Raw genomic sequence first — 27,759 nt, 5'->3', positions numbered from 1 at the left:
CCCTTACAATACAGCATTCATCTACGTATACTGCCATACCATAGTCGCTAAATACCTTGAAGCGACTTTTTTTTTTTAATAAGAAAGCTGCTTTTTTATTATTTAAGAAAATCTCACGATTTTTTTTTCTCTTGTAAGGAGGGCATGCTTGGGGAGAGAGAGAAGGGAATGCGTTATTACCCTGGAGGACTGAGACATATGGGAATGCAGCTGCCTCATAACTTTCGCTTCCTCATCAGGAACGTTCTCGCTGACAGACATCTTGGAAGCTAGCTCCGCGTCTCCGATCTGCAGTGTTTTGTGCCTGAGACACCGGGGGAGATGTGGCCGGCTCTTTTCTGCATGACAGTCGCATGCGCTTAATGCCGCTGTGGGATCTTGACTTCGCCGCATCATTGAGGAAAGACACCTTGGGCTTCAAACAAGTTCTGTAAAATAATATCAAAACGGGGAAAGCTGACACACAAGGCGAGTCCTGGTAACGACTCTAGCCCACCCGAATATATGTGTTTGTAAAACATTTCATGAGCCACAGCAGAAGGGTAGCAATAACAAGCTGTCTCCGTGGAGCCGGCGAAGTAGGGGGGAGGGGTGTGGCTGAAAGGAGCGATGCGCACGCTGTGTAACTCCAGCCTCCGGGGACAGGAAATGTGCACGCGAACGGAGTGCTCGTGCCACCTCCTGTCTCCCTTCGCGCACCAAAGCGGCAGCAATAGAGCTAATTAGCAAAGCAGCTGTGCTGCATTCGCACGCGAGCCCTAACGAAGCCGGAGTGGTGGTCAGAGTTCTTTGCGAATATGTTCTAGGGGTTCCTTAATACAGGGGTCGTGCCAGAAAGTTGGAAAGGAGCAATTGTAATATCTATACACAAAAAAGGCGACGTAAATGCCCCAAAAAATTATAGATTAATAAACCTCCTGGATGTAGGTCAAAAAGTATTTGCTAAAGTAATTCTGGGATTACCTGAGGACTGGACAGATGAAAACAGATAGTACCCCCAGAACAGGGAGGGTTTAAAGAGCGACACTCAATGGTTGACCAGTTTTGCTCTCTGGTCTATTGCATGGAAGCCGATCGAGCAGAGGGGCAGTTTGTTCTGCTGCTTTGTGGACTTCCGCGCAGCATTCGATCTTGTGAACAGGGAGCAGCTGTGGGTGACCTTGTTAGAGTATAATATCCAAGGCGAGCTATTGGCCTTGATCCAAGCCCTGCATAAAGGGGCCAGATAATCTTGGATGAAGATGGAAGTTTGTCTCGGAAGATCCAAATTGGTAATGGGCTGAGACAGGGGTGCGGACTTGCCCCCCTGCTTTTCTCCCTGTTTATAGTGTACCTGCCCCTAAAATTAAGTAACGTTAGAGGGGCATGCCCGAAACTAGGTGGAAATCATATATCATGCTTACTATACGCTTATGATCAGGTAATTATGGACCAGACGGAGATTGGTCTACAAAGAAAATTAAACATGTTTAAAGAATCTTGCCAAATCAAAATATTAGTTGTTAACAAGGAGAAGACCAAGACCCTATGTTTTGGAAGAAGAAAAACAAGGTTCTCCTGGTATCTTGGCACGGAGATGCTGAAAAAAGTAACAGAATAGAGATATCTGGGGATGTGGTTTGAGAGTAGCCTGCAATGGCATATCCATCTTGATGCAATAAAAATGAGGGCATCGGCTTCAGTGAAGGGATTAAAAAGATTCAATAGTGTGTACGGGGAAATGTCTGATAGACCGGTTTTAAAGGCCGATCTACAATGGTCCCTCCACAATTCTTGTATGGTGCAGAGGTACTCTATCTGAGTGGTAAAAATGGATGGAACAAAGAGGAGGGAAACATTCTTAAAAGTCTATTCTCGCTGCCTAGACCATCTATGATACAGGCAGCAAAACTAGAATTGAGAATCACCTCATGGGGTATAACAGCCTGCATGGCTTTATTGCATTTCTGGCAGCGCTTGGGATCAGGCAAGTACCAAAAAATCTCACAATGGTGTATGAACGAAATTGCCAACAGTGAGCTGACCAGGGCAAAAGACACTAGATCCACAATCAATGAAGCGTGTGGTATGTTAAAGCTAAAGTTATACCCTCAGTCCCTCTACTTAAAGATAGATAAGAAGGAACTGGGAAAGGAAATTTCTCGAACCCAGGACCAAGAATACCTCTCGCGGAACGCCGCAAAATCATCGAGAGGGCATACTGCGAGGGGGGCTTGCAGCTCACCTGACTCACCGGATCACCAGGGCTTCGTGGCATTGCTGGGTCCCGGACGCTGTGGTCTCCCCCGCCGCCGAGCTGCTGGCAACGCTCGGCCGCGGAGCGGGGTCGAGACTACAGCTCCCAGCCTGCCCTGGGGGAAGACCGCCCACTTCCTGGTTGGCGCGAACGGAGGCGCACAAAAGCAGATAGCTCCTACAGAGGAGCGGGAACGCCGCAAAATCATCGAGAGGGCATACTGCGAGGGGGGCTTGCAGCTCACCTGACTCACCGGATCCCGAGGGCTTCGTGGCATTGCTGGGTCCCGGACGCTGTGGTCTCCCCCGCCGCCGAGCTGCTGGCAATGCTCGGCCGCGGAGCGGGGTCGAGACTACAGCTCCCAGCCTGCCCTGGGAGAAGACCGCCCACTTCCTGGTTGGCGCGAACGGAGGCGCACAAAAGCAGATAGCTCCCACAGAGGAGCGGGAACGCCGCAAAATCATCGAGAGGGCATACTGCGAGGGGGGCTTGCAGCTCACCTGACTCACCGGATCACCAGGGCTTCGTGGCATTGCTGGGTCCCGGACGCTGTGGTCTCCCCCGCCGCCGAGCTGCTGCCAACTCTCGGCCGCGGAGCGGGGTCGAGACTACAGCTCCCAGCCTGCCCTGGGAGAAGACCGCCCACTTCCTGGTTGGGGCGAACGGAGGCGCACAAAAACAGATAGCTTCCTCCGCGTCGCGGACGCGCGCGGGGACGGCGCCGGGCGCAGCCCGGGCAGAGGGCGGGCCATCTGTGGCCGTCAGGGGACGGCAAGGGATGGGACGGGCTATACCCCTAAGCCGTACAAGCAAGAATGGGTAAGCAAAAACTACAAACGTCCATTACTGGTTTACTGGTGGTACTGGGAAAACTAAAATCCCCCGAAAGTCGACTACATCTGCCAATATCATGACCTATCTTACAACTGCTGTGGGAAAACTAAATAAAGAGATTGCTGATAAAGAACGAGAATTGGGGCTTGAGACTACCCCTCCAGCTATCTTGGAGCGCTCCCCTCAAAGTAGGCACGTTGTCCCTTTGGAACCTAACATTCATATTGTCACTGCCAAGGTTACTACACCTCAAGCCCAAGGCACGCCTGGCCCTGCTAAGCCCAATCCAATTAATGAAAATAATGATGAAGATCACATACGGGAGGGGGCAAGCCAAGGTTACAAAAGAGTTGTAAGGAGGAGGAAAAGACAGAAAAGGTTAATTTTGCAACGCCATAAAAATTTATTCTGTACCTTAAGTGATCTTGAAGGCCCGATAAGTGACATGATTGAAAGAGTGATTACGGAAAAAATAGAAACCACCCTCGTTCAGATCTCTAATGATATCATTGACATCCTAAAAGAATGTGTGGCTGATATATTGGGCAAATGCCATAGGATTAACTCATTTTTATCAACAAATGTGCCAGTACATCTCCCCTCGAAGATACCTGGGCCCCTGGATACCGTCGTACAACCTATGGAGGTGACAAGAGATGTAACATTAGTAGATTCCCGTCTCATTCCTGTTCCACCAATGCCAAAGATGCCTTTACTAACTACGCCCCACCTGCCTACCATAGACTCAAAGTCATCAGGGCTGACTAAACTCAATCTTAATATCTCCACTACAAAGGTTAATAGGCATAATGATGGTGATTTACAGGGAGGAAAAAGACAGCGTACAAAGCCTCGTGTTAATCTACCTATGGAGGCTACCCCGTTTGTTGCAGTCCTGGTAAATGTCCCTGCTTTGAAACCAGGAGAGATAGAATCCGAGGGTATTTTAGTGGAAAATATTAAATCATGGTGCGATAATAACTGTACAGGCCCAAAGAACATTTCCATGAACATTAGTACAGGGAGAAGAGTTGACTGGTTGGGGCATACAGAAAAAAATCTGCCAGAGGATTGCCTTACAGTAAACTTTAACAGACCCAATGTGTGTACTCGTTTATTTTGGGATGCTACTGATGTTAAGAAAGGAGAAATACGGGCTGTGCCCTTAGGCTTCTTCTATCCACCACCTAAACATCATACTTATCCTCAAGTCTGGAATGATCGCCACACTACTTCGAGACACAACACCCGTCTTTCATCTTGGGCAACATAAACACCAGATTTCACTCCAAATCCCATGAAAGTCATTACAATAGCGAGTAGACCTGATATGGAGCTTACAAATAGATATACAGTCCTATCGCAGCTAGAGGAAAACGATTGACTGACTTGCCCTGCGGGCTCGCCTAAACAGAAACAATGTAGCCCCACCAACACAAAGGAAAGAGGGAAAGCGGTGAAACTTATGAGCTGGAACATTGCAGGTCTTCGCTCAAAAAGGGAAGATAGAATCTGGCTTGAGAAAATCATGGACTGTGATGTTGTAGCTCTACAGGAGACGTGGGACAGTAAATGTGATTTCTGGATAGATGGCTATGTATCTCACTTTCTAGCAGCTCAAGTTTCAACCGTAGGGAGAGATAGAGGAGGACTCATGTTTTTAGTTTCTGTTAGACATATGGGGGTTATTAAGGTACTTAACACCACCTCCCCTAACTTCATGGCTCTGGAAGTAACTATGCCTAATAAACATAAAATTGTGTATATCAATTTCTATAATGCCCCACATAGCACTTACATTAAAGAGAATACTGATTCTCTTGCTAAATTTTTAATGGATTATAAAGAGGGTCAAACCACTTTTGTTCATTTTATTCTTTTTGGAGATTTTAATACACACCTATGTAATTTGCACTGTCATTATGGAGTTTATGTAGATGCGGATTATTTGCCCCACTCTCATTTTGAACACTCGGCAAAAGGGGTTGCCCTGGAAGATTTACTATCAGACATAGATCTGTCGGAGCCAGAGTTCATTGATAACAATGATAGAGTGGCAACATATAGTGCGAGGGGCAGTAATACGGTAATAGATTTCATTTTTGTATCCCCAGGCCTGTTACGCAATGTTATTTTTTATAATGCTGTATATGCAGCTTTTAGCGACCACAACCCGGTGATCATGGAATTGATTAATAATAACCCAGTCTTATTAAGTAAAAAAGATAATAGGGATTACCCCTCAAAAGTAGGGTTACAAGATCAGGGAAGACGTATTAAGTGGAGTAATATCATTCCAGATGCCTTTTTTGATGAACTTTCTAACAAAGTGGGTGATGAAATAAATATTTGTCGAGACCCGTTAAAATATGGAGGGAATGTCACTACTGCCTTTGATATAATCTGCAAACAAGTGGCCCTGGATTTATCGTGTAAGCCGAATTTTAAGACACCAAAAATATATAGATGGTTTAATAAGGAGTGCTCCAAAGCCCACAAAGATTTAATGGAGGCATTAAAAAGGGTACCTCGAGAAAACCAGGTAGTGGCTATGCTAAGGAAAAAATATAAAACAACTATAGAGAGACGTAAGAATGAAATAAAGACAAATGCTTGGGAGTCCCTCTTTGAGAGAGCAACCCTGAAGGATAGTGCTAAATTCTGGTCGATTGTTAATACACCTCTTTTTAATGGCAAAGAAAATGATCCTTCTGAACTTAATATTACAGAACAGCAATGGCTGGACCATTTTGAGAAAATATATGGCAGTAATATCGCTGTAGAGCCTTATACTCCCGAAATAACGGAGCACACAGAGCCCCACCTGAGTTTTTCAGTTAAGGAAGTGCGGAAAGCCATAGATGACACGGCGGGACATAAGACGCCGGGCCTAGACGGGGTACCGGCAGATATGTATAAAGCTAATCCCTATATCTGGTCCCTTGTACTTACAAATGTCTTTAATGTAGCCTGCATGGATAACACTAGTGTACCTACATCCTGGTCCAGATCCATCATAATCCCTGTTTTTAAAAAGGGTCAAAGGGGGGACCCAAGGTGCTATAGGCCGATATCCCTAATTGATTCCTCTTTTAAAATACTAGGGAAAGTTATCTTGGCAAAAATATCTACATGGGCTAATAACAACGCTATTTTGTGTAATGAGCAATATGGGTTCAGATCGGGAAGAGGCACAGAAGACCAGTGTCTAAACTTGCAGCTTATAATTAATAAATATACAGTGGCGTCTAGGGGGTCAATCCACCTGGCTTTTATGGACTTGTCCACAGCCTTTGACCTAGTCAATAGGTCAAAGCTGTGGACAATGCTCTTGGATCTGGGTCTGGATCGGGCCCTTGTGGATTTCCTGGCTGAACTACATAGAGATCTGAAGGCGTCAATACGTATGACACAGGAGGGGAAGTGTACTGCTGGTTTTAAGTCGGGTAGAGGTGTACGCCAGGGGTGCATCTTGGCCCCAATGTTATTCTCAATCTACATTAATTCATTGGGAAATACCTTGGCTACAGCTACCACTGATGTCCCATATATGGGGGGGGGGGGGTCCCATTGCCTGTTTTACTGTATGCTGATGATACAGTCCTAATTTCAAGGACTCCCATCGGCCTACAACTTTTGCTTAACTCCTTTGGGGCTTTTATGCACAAAATAGATCTTGAGGTAAATATGGAGAAATCCCATGTTATGTCCGTGGGGAAAGGGAAAAATAATACAAAAACATTAACTTGTAATGGTGTTGTTCTAACAAAAGTTAAAACCTTCACCTACCTTGGAGTGGTGTTTGATGACACGGGCTCCTGAGTACCCCAAATCTCTAACAAAGTGGCTGCCGTGAAAAGATCATCGGCTGCAATTTTGGGGTTTGCAAAAAGATTGGGTGGAAAACCAGCAGAGGCTATACTGGCCATAAACAGATCCAAAACCATAGCCATAGCAAGGTATGGAGCAGCGATATGGGGCTATAAAGACACTACCCAAATAAAGAGAGAGGAAAACAAATTCCTGCGTTCACTCCTGGGGCTACCCCATTCCACATCATCCTTTGCAATACATATGGAATTGGGGTTGGGTTATAGTGAGGATTCCCTTAACATGGCACCACTCTTGTTTTGGATCAAAACATGGCTGAACCCAAACCTTACCCTAAATCATAAGATCATCAAGGACTGTATGGGACGTGATGGAGCAAAGGATATCCAATGGCTGTCATTTATAAAAACAACAGCTAAGCAACTAGGTCGGCCTGAAATATATACTAACCCCGAAAACCTATGCAAGGAAGATATTGCATGGGTAAAGAAACATTTTGTGGGTAATAGAGTTTTAGAGCGAGAAGCCCGAGAAATGGTTAAGCCAACAGTAAGGGTACATTTTTCACTGATCACGACAATATCTATACAATCTTATTTGACTATTGTCACAAGACCATACCATCGGTGGCTTTTAACAAAATTTAGTTTCAATCAGGCTCATTTTTTGCTGGGCAATTATGTGAAGTGGTGTAGACCAATGGAAAATGAGCCATGCAAATGTGATAATTTCTCTGACCAAGATCTTATACATTTTATGTTTTTTTGCTCTTTTCTAGCGGAATATCGAAAAAAATATATTGTACCACTGCTAAGGGATAAGGGGTTTACACAGGTAAAACCTGCATTGTTATATCTACAGCTTATGGAGTCCCCAGTAGTGATGTTTAAGGGTTGCGAACTTTCTGATAGCTTCTATTCGCGCTAGACGGAACAGAGTAAGGGATATTACATCATTGGAACCGCATAATGTTTAATTGCCACAGCCTTTAACTATTACCATGTATATAATGAATCAATAACAATGAATTAATAATGTAGTATAGTTGATATGAAATAATGTGTATACATCTGAAAACATCTGAAAACATCAGAAAATTTCTCCATAGAACCATCTATTTAGCCTGTTGTTTATACTCATACTCATGTACTGTATTGTTTTTATCAAATCGTATTTTTAATTATTTATATAAATTTGAATTTTTTTTGTATAGGTATAGTATACTTTTATGATTTTAAAATAATCGAATAAAGTGACTTTGACTCTGACTCTGACTCTCTCGCGGAAAAGCTCAGTTTCCCATATGGCCTCAGAGTGGCAAAATGAACTACACTATCCCTATATTGACAGGCTACCTAGTTGTTTGCTAAGGCGTGAAGTGCTAAGATTGAGAATTGGGGTAAATCCTTGCTACACGAACAAAGGAGTAAAAAACTCACTGATAAGCAGCAAAGGAAAATGCACCTGCACTTTAGGAACTACTTGTGATATTTTACATATATTATTGGATTGCCCGAAGGTCTTAGAAATACGAAGAGAGATTTTATGTCAGATTTAAAAAAAATATGATATTAAAAATAGGATCCAAGCTGTAAACCATTTAGAGGAAATTATCAATTTAGATATAGCTTGTGCCATGGGGAAATACATAAAAAAAGTTAAAGAGCTCCGTAAATGTATGGAGTACTGATGGGGGATAGATCTTCTAAGTTACAAGGAGAAAGAGTTATAAAAGGAAAAAAGTAATGTGTTGAGAGATATTTGAAAGACTATAGGCCAGATGTAGGTCGCCCTATACCGGTCGGTAACGGCCGAAATTACCGAATTTCGGCCGTTACCGACCGTTATTAGGCTTTTCAGATGTAGGGGCCTAATGTTAGGATTCGATAATTTACCGAATCGGTAATTTAAGGAATCAGTAAATTACCGAATTCTTAGATACCGATTCGGTAAATTACCGGATCCTTAAAGTAGGGAGCACTCAAATGAGTGCTTTTCCCATTTTAGGATTCGTTATTTACCACCAACTACAAGTTGGTGGTAAATATATCGAAAACCCCAAAAGAAGCAATTTTTTGCAAATTATTACAGTGCCATGTGGCAGACATACATGCCCTTAGGTTCATGTATATGTGCCACATGTGCACCCATACACTATTGAGGGGTGCAACCGGGTGTCAAAGTGACACCCTACCACCCTTCAATGTGTTCCCCCTTTTACCGAATTGGTATTTACCGATTCGGTAATTCACATTCATTTCTATGGGTCTCCAGGCTTATAGGAATGAATGTGAATTACCGAATCGGTAAATACCAATTCGGTATTTACCGAATCTTTCCGATTCGGTAATACTTACCGAATGAATACCTACATTTACCAATTCTAAAATACAGAATCGGTAAAATTCGGTATTTTAGAATTGGTAAATCTGGGTCACCTACATCTGGCTTATAGGCTTAAGAATGCGTAGTGAGTATTCTATGATTCTGACCCACTTATTTTATGATATGTTGCCTATTTGTATACTTTTATGGTTGTAAAAAAACGAATAAAGTGTTATTGACTGACTGACTCACGTGGGGGAAGTTAATACATGCACTCTCCGTCATTCAACTTACCCTATTTATGGGACATCATGCTGTAATGTCATCTTCATTCATTTTCCATTGTTATAATATTGATCTTATCTTTCGTAGATATTTAATGTGGGCCCGATTCACAAAGGTAAACTTTGACCCAGTGGCGGCTGCTAGCGAGCGCAGCGAGCGAGCACGACGGCAATCAGGGGGGTTCAGGAGAGCCAATCACAACTCCTTCAGACTTCATCACCATCATTTAACTGAATGCCAAACATTACAAAGGTCCGTAATGGCTCTCCCAGTTCCCCGTCGGTCACCTTCCTCCGCTCCCCGCTACTCTTTCCCACTAAGAAATGGCAAACAACCTCACGCACACAAATACTGGGGTACATATACTATATCAGTTCACTAGAGGGATCTCTTCCCTTGTTGAGCCACCAATATTGGGGATATTTCCTCCTCATTTTGAATCTGAAAACGGACCTACTCATGGGTCTGGCAAGAGTAATGTGCTGACCGGTGGGACGATGCCACACAAAAGGTTTCTAAATACCCATTAGTTTGATGTTTGCAAATGTTCACCTATTTTGGGAATCTTCCCAACCCTAGAATAGCAATAACTCACCCTGCAGATTTTATGGTACTGACTATTGAACATATGGAGTAATATGAAGTGTGAGAAAATTCATTTTGTGTATACCAACTATGGTGTGAGCAAATATCTTCATTTAGAATTGTAAACTGAGAACAATTTACACGTGAAAATAATTTTATGAATCTGGTCCTAGGTCTCCATATAAATATAATAACAGTTTATTCAATGAACAAAATGAGTTAGAAGCAGTGAAATATTTATTTAAAAAATCAAGTTGCATTCGACACAGAGAAGTTTCTGCTTCAAAAAAATATACCCTCACCACTGTGAAGCCCACGTCATCCAGGCACACAACCATAGGGAGTCCTCGGCCACCTTCAACACGCACGCCACAATTCCAATCAGATACTCCAGCATGGAGAGTCGTTGGCTACCTTCACAACACGTCACAAGCCCACGTCATCTAGGCACACCAGCATGGCTGCCATGGGTTAGCCAGGAAATGCCTGGCCCAGATCCTTCCACTCACAACTACGCAATCATCTGCAGGCTCCGCGCTCTGCATAAAATGTCAGCACACACCACTCCTCCAACTGCTTATGTTATGCTGTCTCTTACGTTTGAACTGTGCTCAAAGCAACATCTATGATGCACTGTACCCTCTGTCCTGGCTACGTGTGTGGGTTCCAGCTAGTCTGTCCGAGGCACAACCCTGGGTCTGAAGGCACCATGCCACCCTTTGCCGCTTTTTGATACAACAGCTGTACCTACTCTACGCCGAGACACTCCTGCGTTTATTCAAGTCAGGATATAGCGCTGAGAAGATGATGCCAGCGGCGATTGGCTTTCAACCCGGCTCAGAGCCGTTATTCGACACCAGCACAGATACCATCTACTCATATGAAGCCCTTTCCTTCCCCTTTTATGTTGGTATCAGAGAGATGAAAAACACAAAATAGATCATGCACTTAAAGCTGTGTGTGACACAAATGTGAGTCGAGTAAAGGCAGTCTCTTGGGAGGGTCTACTGAGCTTGAAATAATGCTGTCTCCGGCTGACAGCCAATGCCGGGCTCAAGGTGAAGTGGCGGAATTGACTTAGAAGGCTGCGCCAGCTTTCTTAAGAGACAGCAGCTATTTCAGCATCCCTGGACTGCTGCGCAAACCTAAAGTCTCACTAAGAAAAGAAGTCTCCTGGCGCTTTCAACGCAGAGCCGGGCGGCTATGCCAGAGGGGGGGCGGGGAGGGACAGGGGATCCAGTGCAGGTCCAGGAAAGGCATATTTGCACAGTGCACTAAGATGTCTAATTTTGCCACTTAGCCACGTTTGAAACGTAATTGCAACCTTGGTTGGCATGTGAAGTCATTTTGGTTGAAAGGTGGAGGAGGAACAAATTATTTTTTTGCTCGTGCATATACAAGATGTGCATGAATGCAATCTCTAATGGTAGGGGGAATGGAATAGGTATTGTATTGTATTATAATTGCATTTATATAGCGCTTACTACCCCTGACGAGGCGTCGAAGTGCTTTTTCGGCGAGGAGTGTTGAATTAGTATAGTGAAACATGCAAGTACATTTTAAGTGGTGGATAGGTTAGTCAGTTATTTGGATTTGGAATGATAGCAGAAGGATAGAGTAGGACAAAGGTTTGTATTTATTTATCGCTCGCTTGTTGACGCATGCTATTCAGGGAGCCTATAAAGGATTAGTGGTGAATTAATATGGTGAAATATGAGGTAATTTCAGTGGTGGATATTAGTCTGTTACTTGGAGTGAGAAGGATAGCGGATGGATAAAAGGGGAAGAAAGATTTGCATTCATATAGCACTTGTTACCCCTGATGGGTGTTGAAGCGCTTTCCTGGCGAGTAGCACGCCACTCCGGAACCCATAAAGGATTAGTGTTGAAAATTAGTATAGTATAAATATGAAGTAATTTGAGTAGTAGATATGTTATTCAGTTATTTGGGCAGTATATTAGTATAATTGAATATGGAATATGGAATTTGAGAAGTGAGACATGTTAGTCTATTAATTTTGATTGAAAAAGGATAGTGGAGGGATAAAAGAGTGAAGGATTTTTTTCTTTTTTTTTTCTTTAAGTCTTAGCAGTAGGAAGAGGCTTTTGGATGAGTAAAAAGGAGTTTTGGAGGGAAGGAGTCAGAGGGGAGAGTTTAGAAATGTTTGTTTTAGGGGGTCGGTGTAGTAAAAAGAGGTGTCAGATGATGCAAGGAGGGGTAGAGCAGGAGAGAGTCTAGAAAAGGTTATTTTGGCGATCATAGTAGTGGTATGGGGTTTGGGATAAATGAGAGAGTGGATGTAGAGGATATATTGATAGATCGATAGGATGAGAGATAGGGTAGTGCATTAGAAGGAGTAGTAGAAAGAAGTTTGGAATGAGTCAGAAAGGTCGGGCTAGAAGATATATTGAGCGAAGTATAGGCTGAGAAATAGGCTAGTGCAATGGAAATGCTAAATTAGAAGAAAGTGATAAATATATAGATCCATAAGTACATTGAAAGTATATAGATATATAAAAGAAGTATATTTAGATTAAATATATTGATAGAGGCACAGGATAAGAAATAGGGTAGTGCATTTGGATATGCTTTTTCAGGAGAAAAGTAACAGACACACAGATCCAAGTACATGGAAGGTACATAGATGCACAATGGATGAGAGGCGGTTAGAAGAGAGGTGCTGTATTGCTGCATCTGTGTTAGGTGTGGTGGAAGAGTAAAAGCTTGGCATTGGATTTTGTTCTTTTGTGTGCTTTGAAAGGTGGGTATATGTATGTATTTGTGATGGTAAGTATTATGAGGTGGTGCGCTCTGAAGATCTTGTTGTGCCGGTGTGTGTGATATGTTTTGCTTTTGAGGTGTGGTGAAAAGGGGTGCTGATGTATATGTTTCATGCACCTGATTTGGTTGTGTAGTATTGTTTGTGAGAAGAGGTTGTGACATAGAGGGGGTGGTGATGTGTTTATGTGTAAAGTGTATGTTGTGTGTAGGAGGGAATGAAGTAGAGGTGAGAGTGCTTATCTTAGACTGGTTTGTTTCAAGAGTAACAAAGTGTGGTGGTGTGCAGTGTGTGTTGTGTGTTAGTGTTATTATGGTAGAAGGGAGAGGAGGTTGTTTGTTGGACAACTGATGGAAGGATCATTATATATTTGTTAGTGATAAAAGGTGGACTGTTAGGTGTAATTACAGCAGGGAGAGTGTGTCTGAGTGGGATGTAGTTATTTATGGTGTTGATTGGCGTTGTGTTAGTAATGAGTGTATTGGTTAGTGGTATAGGATAGAGTTGTGTACTGTTTGTTGGTGATGGTGGATATGTGTGGTAGTTAGGATAGTAGGGTGTGTAGATTTGGTTTCGTTGGGTTTGTGGTGCATGCTGGTACATTAATCTGTGCATAGTGTTGTGTGTGGTGTATATTTGGTGTGAGTGTGTTGCTCTGTTTGTGGTTGTGGATGGTGTGGGCTGGGTATTGTTAAATGAGAAAAAGGGCAGCATTTCTGGCCCTAGTCCCGACCAGTCTCGAACAGGCCCAAACAGGCAACTACCCTTGTCCTCTCCACCCTTAACAGGCACAAACAGGTGCTACCCTACCCTTGTCCTCTCCGCCCTTAACAGGCCCAAACAGGCAACTACCCTTGTCCTCTCCGCCCTTAACAGGCCCACACAGGCAACTACCCTTGTCCTCGATGGCCGGGATGAGACGCCCTAAGCCTGGCCTTTTTTGTAGCCCTAGTAATCAGGTGACCCCTTCAGCCAATGGGAACCCTAGCCCTAACACTATCCAATCACAACACGAGCCCTAACATCTAGAACCAATAGGAGACCAGGACCTTACTGCCAATATTAGCCCTAGTCCAAGCACCCAATCAGTTCAAAAACCCTGATCTCTACGTCCAATAAAGGCCTTAGCCCTACCACTAGTCCCAACCCAAGTCCAAGCAGCCAATGGTACAGGTAGCCCTAGTCCCTACTTCCAATAGAAAGCCTAACCCTACTCTTAGTCCCACAACTGGTCCAACAACCAATCACACCAGAAGCCCTAAATAGGTACTTCCAATTAAAGGTCTAACCCTAGCCCTAGTCCCACCCTACTCCCAACAACCAATAACATAGGAAGCCCTAGTCCCTACTTCCAATAGAAATCCTAACCCTAGCCCTAGTCCCAACCCTGCAATGATTGAATCACAGACCGAGAAACCAATCAGAACCATCAAATACCCAACCAATGAGGACATTAACCCTAACCCAATAGAAACACCAGATACAACCACCAATCAGTGTAAACATGTGCCAACCACTAGCACACCATATAAGGTCCCAGCAACCTCAGACAAGGTTTGCTGGCCAGGGAGTTGGAAGCTCCGTATTCCTGTTCAGAATCTCCTAGGAGTCAGACATGCTCAATCCACAACTTCAGCAGGTAAAGGCTTCACTAACTGGAAATCTAACAATACTGTTTGAATAAAGCTTTACTCCCCCTGCTGGCCAAAAAACGAAACGCAGAGGCCCCAATAAATACAGTTTAAACAGCTCACAGAAGCACCCTCTGATGTAGAAAATCCCTGTTGCTGGGGGGGAGGGAGGCAGGGGGGGCGGCCTCACTGGCTTGTGAACACAAAATGGAGGCTGGGGGTGCACTGTTTGAGCACACAGGCCTAAGCACAGAGCAAAGGAGAAATTTGGAGGGAAAACAGATTTGTCACCAAGGAATGAGAGGGACAAACTACAGAGGTTGGACTGCAAATCCCACAATTCTACACACTAAATGAAGGCAATCATGGGCAGGGAAAACCACACAGGTGATAAAATATGCAATTACAGGCAGGTTAAAACTACAATTTCTAACTGTAACAATCACAGGCATAGACAGTAAACACAGAAAGTGAAAATCGTTTTTTAAACAACTTTTTGTCTTGGGAAGAGACAGCACTAGTCTGTCTCCTTACCACTTCCTGAACTCTTCTCACTGCAATCATGTAGGCTACAACTCACAAGATGGAGGAGAATGATTTGGGGTGCACCCAGCAAGGCCTTAAGGGGCCTGGGCAGGTGTGAGAGGAGGGCTCAGACTTGCCTGGTAGCTGAATAGCAATGGTCTGCTGGCCTGGGGGTGGGGTCTGGGCAGCTTCTTGCTCCTGTTCAGAATCTCCTAGGAGACAGACAGGCGCAATCCACAACTTTGGACTTCAGCAGGTAAAGGCTTCACTAACTCGAAATCTAACAATACTGTTTGAATAAAGCTTTACTCCCCCTGCTGGCCAAAAAACGAAGTGCACAGGCCCCAGTAAATACAGTTTAAACAGTTAAAAAGTTGTTTGTGGTATATTTGGTGTTAGGGTCAATAACTATACCAGTGCGGGTACAAAGTAACACAATGAGCACCGGTTACCAAAGGTTTTACAACAAATATAAAGAGGAAGTTGACTAACAGTTCATGAAACCATAAATCAAAATGCAAAACAACAAGACCATGCATTCAACACGACTGATGCAACTCAAGGAATAAAGTCCAGTTAAAAAAAAAATACCTTATGCTTACGTTACACTTGGCACCCCGGGTAGTTTCATAGCGCTTGCAGCATCAGCTACGCATTTTATTCCTCTAAAAACACACTTGCCAGCATTGGCACCAACGACTTTTAGTACACACCTGCACCTCAGCGTGGTGCATTAGCCCATTGAACCACCTTGGCCTTGAGCTTTGTTGCCCCACCTGCTTACCCCTCACTCAGATGTACAATCTCGTTCAGTGTGGAATCGGCTGGCGGCGGATGCCTCTCCTCGCGGCCTGCATGAATCAGGGGTACCGGGGACGCGCGGTGAGGTGGTGTGGAGATTAATTTAATGAATAGAATTAAAAAATAAACTTACCAGGCATCTCCATTCTCCTCCGGTCCCGCGTCGTATCAGGTCTCTGCAACGTGGTGGAACTAACTTCTCCCCGCTCTTTTCTTTTGCAATGCTTACTTCCAAATCAGGAGACTGGATGCGCAGGGTGTCAGCTAATCCTTGTTTACTTACTCTGTATCCTGCCACTTGATAGGGCATGGGGCGACATTGCAAAAAACGCGGCACCGCCCGAGCAGGATCCTATCTCCAGACGCCTGCACCACATTAGGCATGCAGAGCATGCCTAATGGTTTGTGAATGTGAGTGAGGGTCGACGCTCCTCACTCACATGCGCAGACGGACCATCTTCTGGACTCCTGCTCTCGCCTGCGAGCGCTGTGCCTTGACACATGCGCACTTTCAGCCGTGATGCACAGGCCGGCCCGGAAATGTAAACAGACAAATTTGTCCGCTTACATTCCTGTTGCCCAAACTGCAGTGAGCCGTTTCTTTTGTAGGGCACCGCCCCGTTGCCCCTATGGACCAGCCGCCACTGCTTAGACCTGAAGTCTAAGTTTAGACCTACAGTATAACTTTAGACCTGAATTCTAACTTTAGACTTGAATTCTTACTTTATACCTAAAGTCTAACTTTAGACCTGTAGTCTAACTTTAGACCTGACGCCTAACTTTAGACCTGAAGTCTAAACTTAGACTCCAGGACTAAAGTTAGGCTTCAGGTCTAAAGTTAGACTTTAGCTCTACAGTTAGCCTACAAATCTAAAGTTAAACCTCAGTTCTAACCTTAGACTTTAGGCCTAACCTTAGATTTCAGGTCTAAATTCGACTTCAGGTCTATGTTTACGTTTGTGAATGGGGCCCTGAGTATTGTAATAAATAGATAACTATTCTATTTGCAAATACAAAAAACCTATTAGGGCTCATGCTTGTTGTTTCTTCAGGCACGGACAGCCTACAGAGAGCTAAGTAATTATATAATACCTGTTAGCCAGTGTATTGTTACTTCTACTGAACATTTAATAACACACATTATGATAGAAGAAAGTTTATACAGGGTTTGCCATAATACATCAATAACAAAATTCATACCACTTAAATCCTCAAGTGAGATAGTGCGAGTTTTGTTGCCTGATTGTACTCCATCCACTGTAATGGTGCCTGGAGGTCAGACTGAGAGCCTGTTTATATTTGTTTTCCTTGTTGTGTGTTCTTCAAATGTTGAACTTTCCGTAAAATGCCATGCAATAGCATGTGGCGTGTGACATCCTAGAAGTGCAGTGGGTGAGAGGTAGTCTCCCTGTAGTCGAGTAGCAAAAGTCTGTTAGTGCGTGCTGCTAGTCTGTACATCTGATAACAAAATCAGTGAGGGGTAATAAAAATAATAAACATGAAGATGAGGGTACCTACCCTGTGTCTCTTAATAAGGGAATATCGTTGTCACTGATAGTTAACAGTGAAGGATTCTGCTCGTATATATACTGCTAAGTGTTAGAGGTATAAAAAGTGTGGCAGAGTTCAACCCATTTCTGACCACTACATTTCATATGCATTATAGCAGATTCTTTTTGCACCATCCAATGATGTTCCGCAGGAAGATGGAGAAAGAATGACTGATGCAGTCCCTTTCCTGAACTTACGTGTGTTTGCAAGGTTAGTTATTGGTAACTGTTCCGATCAACCCCACTGCATTATTTAATGCTCCGAAACGTGGTATTGGGTATAGGTGTATGGCGCCACTGGCAGAATCACACAGTTAATCTTGGATCTCTCTATTGGCTTGGACGGTGCTGCAGGGTGTGGAGAACCACCAACCTCCACAGACAGAAGCCTCAGCTAGCACAAAGTAGAATTCACTCCCCAGCACACATCAATTCTAATTACGGTTTCCCAATTTTAACACCATCAAGCAATTAGTAATGTATCACACAGTAAAACACCAGTGTAAACATTTTATGTTCTTCTTTTCGGTATTTATTCATGTAGGCTTCCACATCAGCTCTCAACAGCCAACACCTGTTTTGTCGCGCAAGGGATGTTGTCCCGCGACTTCCTCAAGGCTGGATATTCCGTGTAGCACTCCTTTGAATTGTGGTGCTAATTCAGGACCACAATGGGTTTCTATTGCGAGCAGCGTCTCGTATGTATAATCCTGTATCGTTCTCTGCGGTCTTTTAAGACTCAGTATTCAGGTTTCTCCGTGTCTCGCATCTATAAGTCAAGCCGCTCTCATGTCCAACGAGTACGGCAACATGACCGCAAGAGTAAGTAATACTTGCGCTACATGTGAGTAAAGGTATTATGTTTTTAGAAAAAGACATTCCTTTAATGTTTGGGTATCAATGATTTTTGTTTGTATGTATTGTATATGTTTTGTAGCCCTGAAGAAGACTCTAGGAAGAGACGAAATGTATTGGCTACATTGGCTACATTGAAGAAAAGCATATGAAAAAGAATAAAATAAATATTAACAAAGGAATGTATTTTTATATATACAAACTTGGATAGAGTCTGGGCATTATATAAGTTTTATCATATGAGATGTATACTCATTTTGAAAGGAGTGTATAATGAGTGCTGATCATTTGTCACAAAACACTACGTGTATCCAAACTTTGCTCCATCGCAGTCGGTGATAACTTTTGACTTTGCCTCGGTTTTGTGTGACTAGATGTCTGCTAAATGCCCCTTAATCTTTTAGGTGCTAGTTTTTACTAAAAACGTTCAAAGTAGATAACTCCAGTTCTAACAATTGGATTTTTGTCTTTCTAGGTCAATTTATTGTATTTTCCTCCATTTTTATAAATTGCTGTGTATTTTATGTTCTCTTTTGTTTTCATTTTATTACAATTTGTGTGATGCATAAATACTTTACACAGTGTCTCAATTTAATTATTCTCATTGCAATTACTTAATACCAAACTCTTGCATAGGATATATTTCAGGCTTGCATCTAAGATGTGGGACATCTTAGATGCTGGCCGGATGAAGATAAACCTCTTCCATATGATATGGGCCTGTTCTCTACTGCAGTTCTTCTGGGCAACTGTGATGGATAAACTAAAAGCTTTGATGGGTAGTAATGGTACGTGCAGCCCCAAGATCTGTCTGTTCAGGGTTATCCACTGACCTAAGACCATAGGGATTAACAGCAGATGTAGAGCCTTGGCTCTACTGTTGGCCAGTTGGGCAGTGGCTATGGTTTGGCCACCCTCTTGCGCACTTGGCGTTATGTCACAGAGGTTGCAACTTTATAAGCGGTCGACTGCCGAGAATGATGTATACACTTCACTATATTGGAGGGTAGGGAAAGACCCAATACACATACACATACATTTAGGCTGCCTTTTGCTCAACCTCACCATGAACTCACATGAGAAGCGACCTTCATTACTACTCCTACTATTACCTCCTGTACAAATGATGATACAAAAGGGTAGTCATCGAAATAGCAGTATTCAGAGGTGGTTGTAGAAATACTGTTTGGTCCCATAGATTTTAGTCTTTTGGGGTTGGATTAAGCTACTAGCTGTTTAAGTGGGAACTTGGTATAGTAGTAGTGTGCGTGAATGGCCAGATGAATTCCATGTTGGGGCCATGGACAAGGCAATGGAAAGCATTGCTAATTCAATAGGGAAACATGCCTTGTTCATGCCGATATGTCCAAGGACGTCTATGGACCTTATGTAGATTTTGGCAGATGAGATAGTCTGTCACTAATGTGGAGACCATCCCGTGGTGTCATGGGGTATTTAACACACTTGACATACAGCGGGCGGGCTACCACCACATTTATGATGGAGTATCCTGTCTTCCAAACTGTAAATAATGCTCTATGTTCTTCTGGGTTGCAGCTAGACCCCCCTATGAAGAAAGCAAGGTATGGGAAAGTAAGGTAAAAGGATTTTGTGAAGTGCCAGTGTTCACCCACAGGGTATCTTGGTACTGTATTAAAAGTTTTAAAACAAAAAGGTCCTCATGTCAGACTCAAGAGGAGGGATCGCTGCAGTCTGGAGATGGATGTATGACATTACAACGCATACTTTTACATCGCATGCCTTTACAACGCTGTTTTTACAACGCATGCCTTTACAACGCATAGTGCTTTGGGGCGCTGGATAGTGAATAGTTTAATTTACTATTCCAACTCCAGTCCCCGTGGATAGTAGGGAAGGTGTTGGATAGTAAATTAAACCTATTCCCTATCCTAGAGCGCCCCCAGCGCAATGCGTTGTAATGGTTTGCGTTGTAAAAGTTGCGACGTAAAGGCACTGCGTGGTAAAAGTTGCGTTGTAAATGATGTTTCCCCTGGAGATGAGTGTCGATCTTGAGGTGTTGAAACAGCACACTTCTGTGATTCTGGTGAGCATTTTGTGGTGAACCAGATCTTTTGTCATTGCTAGAACTGACTCTGCCACCAAGGTCCATCTCTTGACACCAGCTAGTAGAAGCAAACAAAGCACAGAGTCAGAAGAGACTCTACAGTTTGCTGCACATTCACACCAGTACTGCATTTGCTGCCCACCTAGATTTTGCTTTCTTATGTTGCATAGCAATTCTCTTGGGAAATTATCCTGCTGAAGGATGAAAAGATACTGGTTTCTGTCCTGCTGGCAATTTTTATATATGATAATTACCGGTGTCATCCAGTTCTTATGGCAAAGCTTGTGCTCTTATTCATATGCTTAAATGGGCTCAGTGTTGGAGTACTGTCTTTATTCCATATTCCAAACTCCATGCCTGGTCTGAATGTTCTAGTTGTGCAATAGAATGCATATGAGTCTTGAGAAAATTAAGTTGGATACGTGCTTTAGGAAGAGATTAACACTGTGTGCTCTTCATTGGCACCTTCACTGGCACTACCAAACCTAATGAAAGTCAATTTTTTGACCATGAGCATTGCTTCCACTCCACAACATAGCAAATACCAGCAATAAACATAGGTAGAGACATAGGTCTGTGAGGCGGCTCTGGCAAAGGAAAGCAGGGTGCAGAGTCTAATGACTGGGTGTCTTCCCTACCTTGTTAACACCGTCCATCCATCTGACTCACAGATGCCTGGAAAAATGAATATCTAATCACTAACCTGTTTCCATATTTCTGGGCACAAAACTGTCTCATTTTCCCATTTCAGACTAGGGTACATTGCAGGCCACAGTTGCACGAAGTTCACAGAAGAACTCTTGATTTTTGTAATACTTAGTTCAGAGTTGAACTGAAGGCAGCAGTCAAATATAAGTTTCTGGTACAAACTGTGTCCCCATTTGCCTCCATATGTGCTACTTCACAGCCTAGTTCTGGACGTATACTTCCAGCCCTTTAAACAGAAAAGGGAATAAGATGGCAGCAAAACATGATCCTGCATACGGTAGGAGGGGAGTTGTCTGGCCTGGAGAACCCCACTATCAACTTGTGGACCTTTCAAAGACTAGTAATACTTGATTTGAGCAGGTACATCCATACTAATATTATAAAGAGAGAGCCCAAACCTTTGAGGCGGGTAATCTCAGGAAACCACAGCACCAATCACAATACCCAATAAAGCGTTGGAAAGGGCAGTTGCAGCAGAAGGACATAGGCTATGCAGATGGCCACCATATTTTTTTTTTGCAGAGTTTTATATAGCGCAAACTTGACCCGAACTGAATCAGGTATCAGAGCGCTTTACATAGCACCAGTTACGTTACATAAGGACACACATTCATTTTAGTTAGGCACGGGGAGATTAAGTGATTTGCCCAGAATCACAGGATGTTTGGCGTCTTTACCAAGACTCGAACCCAGATCCCCAGGTCCGAGGTCGAGAGCCTTAGCCGTTAGGCCAACTCCTCTATACATTTAAAAGGTAAAAGAACCGTGCCAGCAAAGTAGTCCCTTGTGGGCGTGTCTTCGTTGTGCTGTGGGCGTGGGCTGGGGGCGTGACTAACGCTGGGGGCGTGTGGTACAGCCATCACATCGTGGGCTACGGGCGTGTGCTGGGGGCATGACAAACGCTGGGGGCGTGTGTCCGCCCTTCATGCCATGTGAGTCGTACATACAAGCGCCAATTACGTTGCTGCGCAGCATCAAGGGCACGCTGGAGGCGTGACACGCTGGGGGAGTGAGACACGCTGGGCGCGTGTGTCCAGCCTTCAAGCCATGTGAACGCAATTGAGCCGCATCAAGGGGCACGCTGGGGGTGTGAGAAACGCTGGGGGCGTGTGCTACGTTCCGCCCTTCATGCCATGTGGGTCGTACATTAATCAGAAGATCGTCTGCTGTGGCCGTGTGCTGGGGGCGTGACAAACGTGTACACCTGGAGGCCTGGTAAGTAACGTTACTGCAGTCTCTCCTGCGCGCTGTTACTGAACTCTCTCATTCAACAATATTACACGCGCCTGCTACCATCAACCAGGGCTCTAGCCGGGCTCAGGCAGCGGATCAGTACACTAATTACACGCGCCTGATAACATCAACCAGGGCTGCAGCTGGGCCTCTAGCGGGGGAACACGCGACTGCTAACATCAAACAGGCCTGCATCTGGGCCTCAAGCAGGGGAACACGCAAATGAGCGTGTCTGCGGGGACAATTACTGCAGCCTCTCCTACTCGCTGTCACTCAACTCTCTCATTAAACGGATTTACCCGCGGCTGATAACTCTCTCATTCAACGACATTACACGCGCCTGCTAACATCAACCAGGGCTGTAGCCGGGCTCAGGCGGCGGATCACTACACCAATTACAAGCGCCTGCTAACATCAACCAGGGCTGCAGCCGGGCCTTCTCCGTCCCTATTCTAATGAAACAAAAAATGTTGTCTACCGCGAGATTTTAAAATAAATTGCCCTTGCCAAATACACACATTACACACATTCTATTTTATACCCGGACAACCTCGGGACGGGCTGCTAGTTATGAAATAAATGGACAGAAAGAAAGGGGATTGTCATGCCTAGAAAGTGGTTTGGCTACGGAAAAAAAAGTTTGGCTACATTGAAATAAAAATCAGCGTCCAAAATGTGTCCCAGGGAGGTAGAAGAGTGTGACATGTAAGAGGGTAGAGTAAGACAGGAATCTATGTCAGTTTGTTTTTGATTGTAAGAAAAAAATGTTTTTACAGAAAAACTTTTAATAGATTAAAATAATTCCAAGCTCATCAAAAGTATTTGATGTCAATATATTTAACAATAGGGTAAATTCCACTACATTATCACAAATCAAAAGATTTTACGAACACCAAAACATTGGCAACCATTGAGGATAGGTACCAGAGGCTGTATCATGCTTACTTCATTCTCAAGCAAGCGTTGGCATAGCCAAGTGATCAAGCATTTTGATATGGGAAATGTTTGACAATAGCAGGGCAACTGTGAGTGTTGTCTTTAGCTGTCCTACAAAGAAATCCCATAATGAAGGAACATCTTGGGTTACATGGAAATGGAAGTTGGGATTAGGACTTCTCTGCTGAACAGTCTTCATTTGCAAGGTTAAGCATACCCTTAAAGAAGAGTGTTATGGAAAGGAGTCATACAACGAAGCTTGTGCTGTCAGTAGTGAACTTAAAAGACCTTCCCGCCAAAATACTCAATAGTTGGCACTTTTGACAAAGAGTCAGTGTTTTTGTTACAACTTTAAGTAAGCCTATGTGCGTACATGTCTTGACTTTGTGAACCAAAATGCTGTAAATCTAATAATAGAGCCATGACAGCAGAGCAAAACAAACAAGTGCACAAAGGAAGGACACTGTGTCTTTCTGAGAGGCTAAGGTGTCCAAAGAGCAGGTGCTTCTGAAACAAAATCAGAAATGATCCAGCAATTAAAATGTAATTGCGTCAGCAAAGTAAATACATAAAAAAACATATAATGGCTCTAACCTAACAAACAAACTTATATATGCCTGGTCACAAAACCTAATTGGAACACAAATGAGACATTGTAGCAATCAATGAAATGCCATATACCTGATTAACAGCCCCTGCAAGCAGTGGCAAACCTCGAGAAACACGATGGCCAAAAGACTGACTCCCTATTGTATTTATTTTTTAAAGAATTAGTGACAAGCGACAGCACCATGTGTCTAATTTGAATCCTCATCAAAAGGAGCACCTAATTGAAGCTGCGAGAACCGTTCAACCCCCAAAGGGCCAGATTCTAAAATGTTTAGGACAGGGTGACCAAAAAGGTCAAAACCAGATCATAAAATAAATGTGCTCACAATTTATCTACCTACAACTTATTTACATATGCGTTCTTTATCATGAACATTTGGCATGGATCCAGCCCTTTTAACCCAAATTTGAAAACATCTGGTTTAAAAGAATAAAACCATTGAGCTCAATAAAACTTGGAATAAACATGCAATTAAATTTGGAGATTATCAACTTTAAATACGCTTCAGAATTTTAAAATGCTTATGCTTAGTAAACTGAGTGGAAATTAGATTTATACGTGACTATTATCAATCAATCAATCAGGGTTGGTAAAGCGCAACTACTCACCCATGAGGGTCTCAAGGCACGGGGGGGGGGTAAGGGGAGGAAGGGGCAGCTACATTGAGTGCTGGCGTCACCCGAAAAGCCAGGTCATGAGGTCCTTCCTGAACTGGGGCAAAGTGGGAGATTGCCAGAGAGGGAGGGTGTTCCAGGCTTTGGCTGCGGGGTAGGAGAAGGACTTTCCTCCTGTTCTAGTCTTGATGGTTATTGGTGAGAGGGTTAGGTATGTTTATGAGACTACAAAAATCTTCTTCATGTGTTCTCTTGTGATATTAGAGCCACTATTCAGCAGTAGAGAGCAAAGACTAAAATCAGAAGTAGATTTAAAACTTAAATTAAATGTAGGTAATTTAATACTTCGAGATATCAAAAAAATATGTTTTACTTTGAAACATTAAAAGAGGGGTTTGCAATATTCTTATAACGATTGTGCTCACAAAAATCAGAAACAGCCCATATAAAAACCCTCTAATAGCCTCTTTTAGTTAAGTTTGCCTGCGGTTTTTGAAAATACAAATTTTAAGCACGGCGGCTAAAATGTGTGTCGTGGTCAACCTACTCACACCTGCCACCTATTATAAAAGGAAACCATACCTTCTTCGGCATCAGAAAGACCATTCATATTTTTTCCTGGCTCAAATGCATATTGGAAAGGATTTGTCTGAATATTGGGCGCCGAGCTCTGTAAACATAAAAGAATGCATAAGTTAACAGCATTGTTTTCGATCTGATTCTTTTCTAAAAAAAATGATGCAAAAAGAAGTCGTCGAGAAGTTAAGAAACATTACCAAAATACCGACTTTACAGTTTCTCACTGTGAATTTGGTTTTAGTCTTGTTGGTACTCCCTTAAATTTGATTTTTTTCTACCAGTCAGGTATTTATAGCAATAGATATAGGATGAAAAACCCTAAAGTTCTGTCTCACCAACTATATTGAAAGTTCGGCAAGTTTCAACAAACCCATTTTTGGGGCATCGAATCACCCATAATTCAAAATGAGATGGAACATGCCACGTTATATGGAGGGCACACAAACATACACACCTACACTGTAACAAATTAAGGATGTCAACAATTATCAAACAGGTAAAACAGGCCAGAGCCAAGTGTTAACCTTCAGCTGTTGCAGATGCAAATACAGTGATAGAGGTTATAGCGCATACAGTGTATGAATAGAAATACTGCCGGGTGAGACTACCCTTTCAAAGACACGTCATGCTACACAAAGCTCGAGCCATGCTCTCTTCATGCAGCTTGCTTAGAGGCCCACACTTTGGTGTTACAGAAGGCCCTCAAAACCCCTCATGTATCACCGAATCCTTTAATTGATTTGCTTGGGGAAATGCTCCAAAGCAAATCAGCAAATGTACAACACATGGGTGTGCTCCCGTTACACAACGTGAGACAACGTGAACAACCCAAGGGCGGGCAACTAGAGCCAAATTTCGGGGGGGTGGGGCTAAAAAATATTTCGGAGGAGGGGCTAATTTTCCAACCATAGAGAGTGGCTGTACGAAGGGGTGGAACACACAACAAAAGCCTCATTTACAAGTAAAATGTCTTTTAAAGACCTGTTAAGTACTCGGGTGCAGCTGCAATTAGATGCTCGCCAGCCCGTGAAGCAGTCTCAGCCCGAGCTGACACACAAGACGGGGGGGGGGGGGCTGAAGCCCCGTGAGCCCAATGGGTGTTGCGCGCCTGCTCCCACCCCTCCAAGAGACGTGCAGGGCGGAGCTTTTGGCCTTTGGACTGGGAGGCCTGAAAAACACACAGTGAGGGGGAGCAGTGACAGAATGTTCTGACTTTGGGTGGGGAATGTAAGTCTAGATCTGGCAGACTGTCGCCAGGCCAAGGAGAACTTTTCAGGGATCTTCTATTGAATGCAGAAAAGACGTCATAATTCGTTTCAGATGAATTGTCATACAAGTTCCAACTATCTGTTATATCAGAAAAGCATGCCAAGGATGTGCGCACAGAAGAGTGCGGACATTGTGTGGAAAATGACAATGTATATGTACATAAGCGGCGTTCATTTGTGTTCACCCTCGCCACTGTTGAAGGTAAAGCGAAAGTCACGAAACAGTGGCCCCGCCATCTTGTCCCCTTTTAGGCCCCATCACGAACATAGATAGTAGCCATTTTTGTGTCATGACCTCTCTGCCCACTGCCAATAGCCTGCGTCTCTCTCTCTCCCCCCACTCCCCAACCTCGCGAGTATTCCCCCACGCCCTGACAGCCCCCGGTCTCTCCTGCGCGGGCCATAAACGCACCTCTAAACACGACCCTGCCTCCGTGCTGAACCCCTGCCCCCTCGCTCTTTCATCCCACCCATAGAACAGACCCTTTCGGTAACCTCTTCCTCCCTGCCCGATTGCCCGGCCTGATCCCAGGCCATCACCTAGCCCAACAGATGCAGTTTATTGCTTCCTACAGTAGGACCTCGCCTCACATCAGAGGAGCGGTGATTAATAAAGGCCTTCACACCCCTAGATCTGACCGACACCCCTGCATTCCTCCCAGGAACACCCTTCCTCTCTTCTGAATGACCCCCCCCGGCTACACCTGGCCTCTCGACCCAGTCCCAAGTCATAAAACTAGGTCTCGTGGATGTACCCCCCCCCCCCGGCCCCGCACAGCAAAACGTGATCTTATTGCCTGCCCAACCTTAGATCAGACCACCCCCTCCTGCCCTCGTGTCCTGTTGGAATGTCCGGCTGCAGATTGCAATCACATGTTACATTTGGGAGGGGAAAACAACATCAGAGCGACCGGTATGGGAATAGGCCTGGAGCTGGCATCCCAAACATGCCCTTTTTGTACTTCAAAGTGTCTTTATTGCAATAAGGAATGTTTGTGCATCATAAACCTGTGTATAAAAGACGGAGCCGTAGAGAAACTTGTTAGAGCACCTCGAGAAGATACCCTGTTGTCTGATTTGACGTGTTCTGTTCCGTCGGAAATAAACTCCTGTTTCCTGCCTTCCAGTCTCCAGCGCCTGCCTCTTTATTTGGTAATCATGAGATGGGTGAGAAGCGTCTAACGCCGGGCAAATATGGAAAAAGGGGTAATCGACCGGACCTGCCTGAACCCTTTGTTTAACAAATGGCGTCCCAAACGTGGGGCCCATCAGCGACACGTGGATCCAGTGAGAGAGGTCCCAACGACAGAGTGAACGACTACAACGATCGGGAAGAGCTCCTGCCCGATAGACCCTTGTCTGGCAGCCGATCATCCGAACTTCACTGGTTCCGAGCAGACCTCTCTCGAGTGATCTACGGTCCTGACTGGGAACCATCAGGAGTGCCACAGCAATTACGGAGAATAGAGGACGATCGGGCGGTGGAA

The 27,759-nt window shown here is 44.0% G+C and overlaps 1 protein-coding gene across 2 annotated transcripts in view; it reads right to left on the bottom strand.

Annotated features, from left to right (window-relative positions):
- Positions 1 to 27,759, bottom strand: part of CEP126 (centrosomal protein 126) — a 430,075-nt gene that overhangs the window by 91,525 nt on the left and 310,791 nt on the right. For both annotated transcript variants that reach the window (XM_078656998.1, XM_078656997.1), the window contains one exon: positions 25,008 to 25,095. In XM_078656998.1, the coding sequence (XP_078513124.1) occupies positions 25,008 to 25,095 (88 nt within the window). The remainder of the gene's footprint in view (positions 1 to 25,007; positions 25,096 to 27,759) is intronic.

The sequence above is a fragment of the Lissotriton helveticus genome, chromosome 8 (genome assembly GCF_964261635.1).
Source record: "Lissotriton helveticus chromosome 8, aLisHel1.1, whole genome shotgun sequence".
NCBI lineage: Eukaryota > Metazoa > Chordata > Amphibia > Caudata > Salamandridae > Lissotriton > Lissotriton helveticus.
Note: the sequence above shows the minus strand (reverse complement) of the source record. Positions and strands in the feature narration are given on the sequence as shown.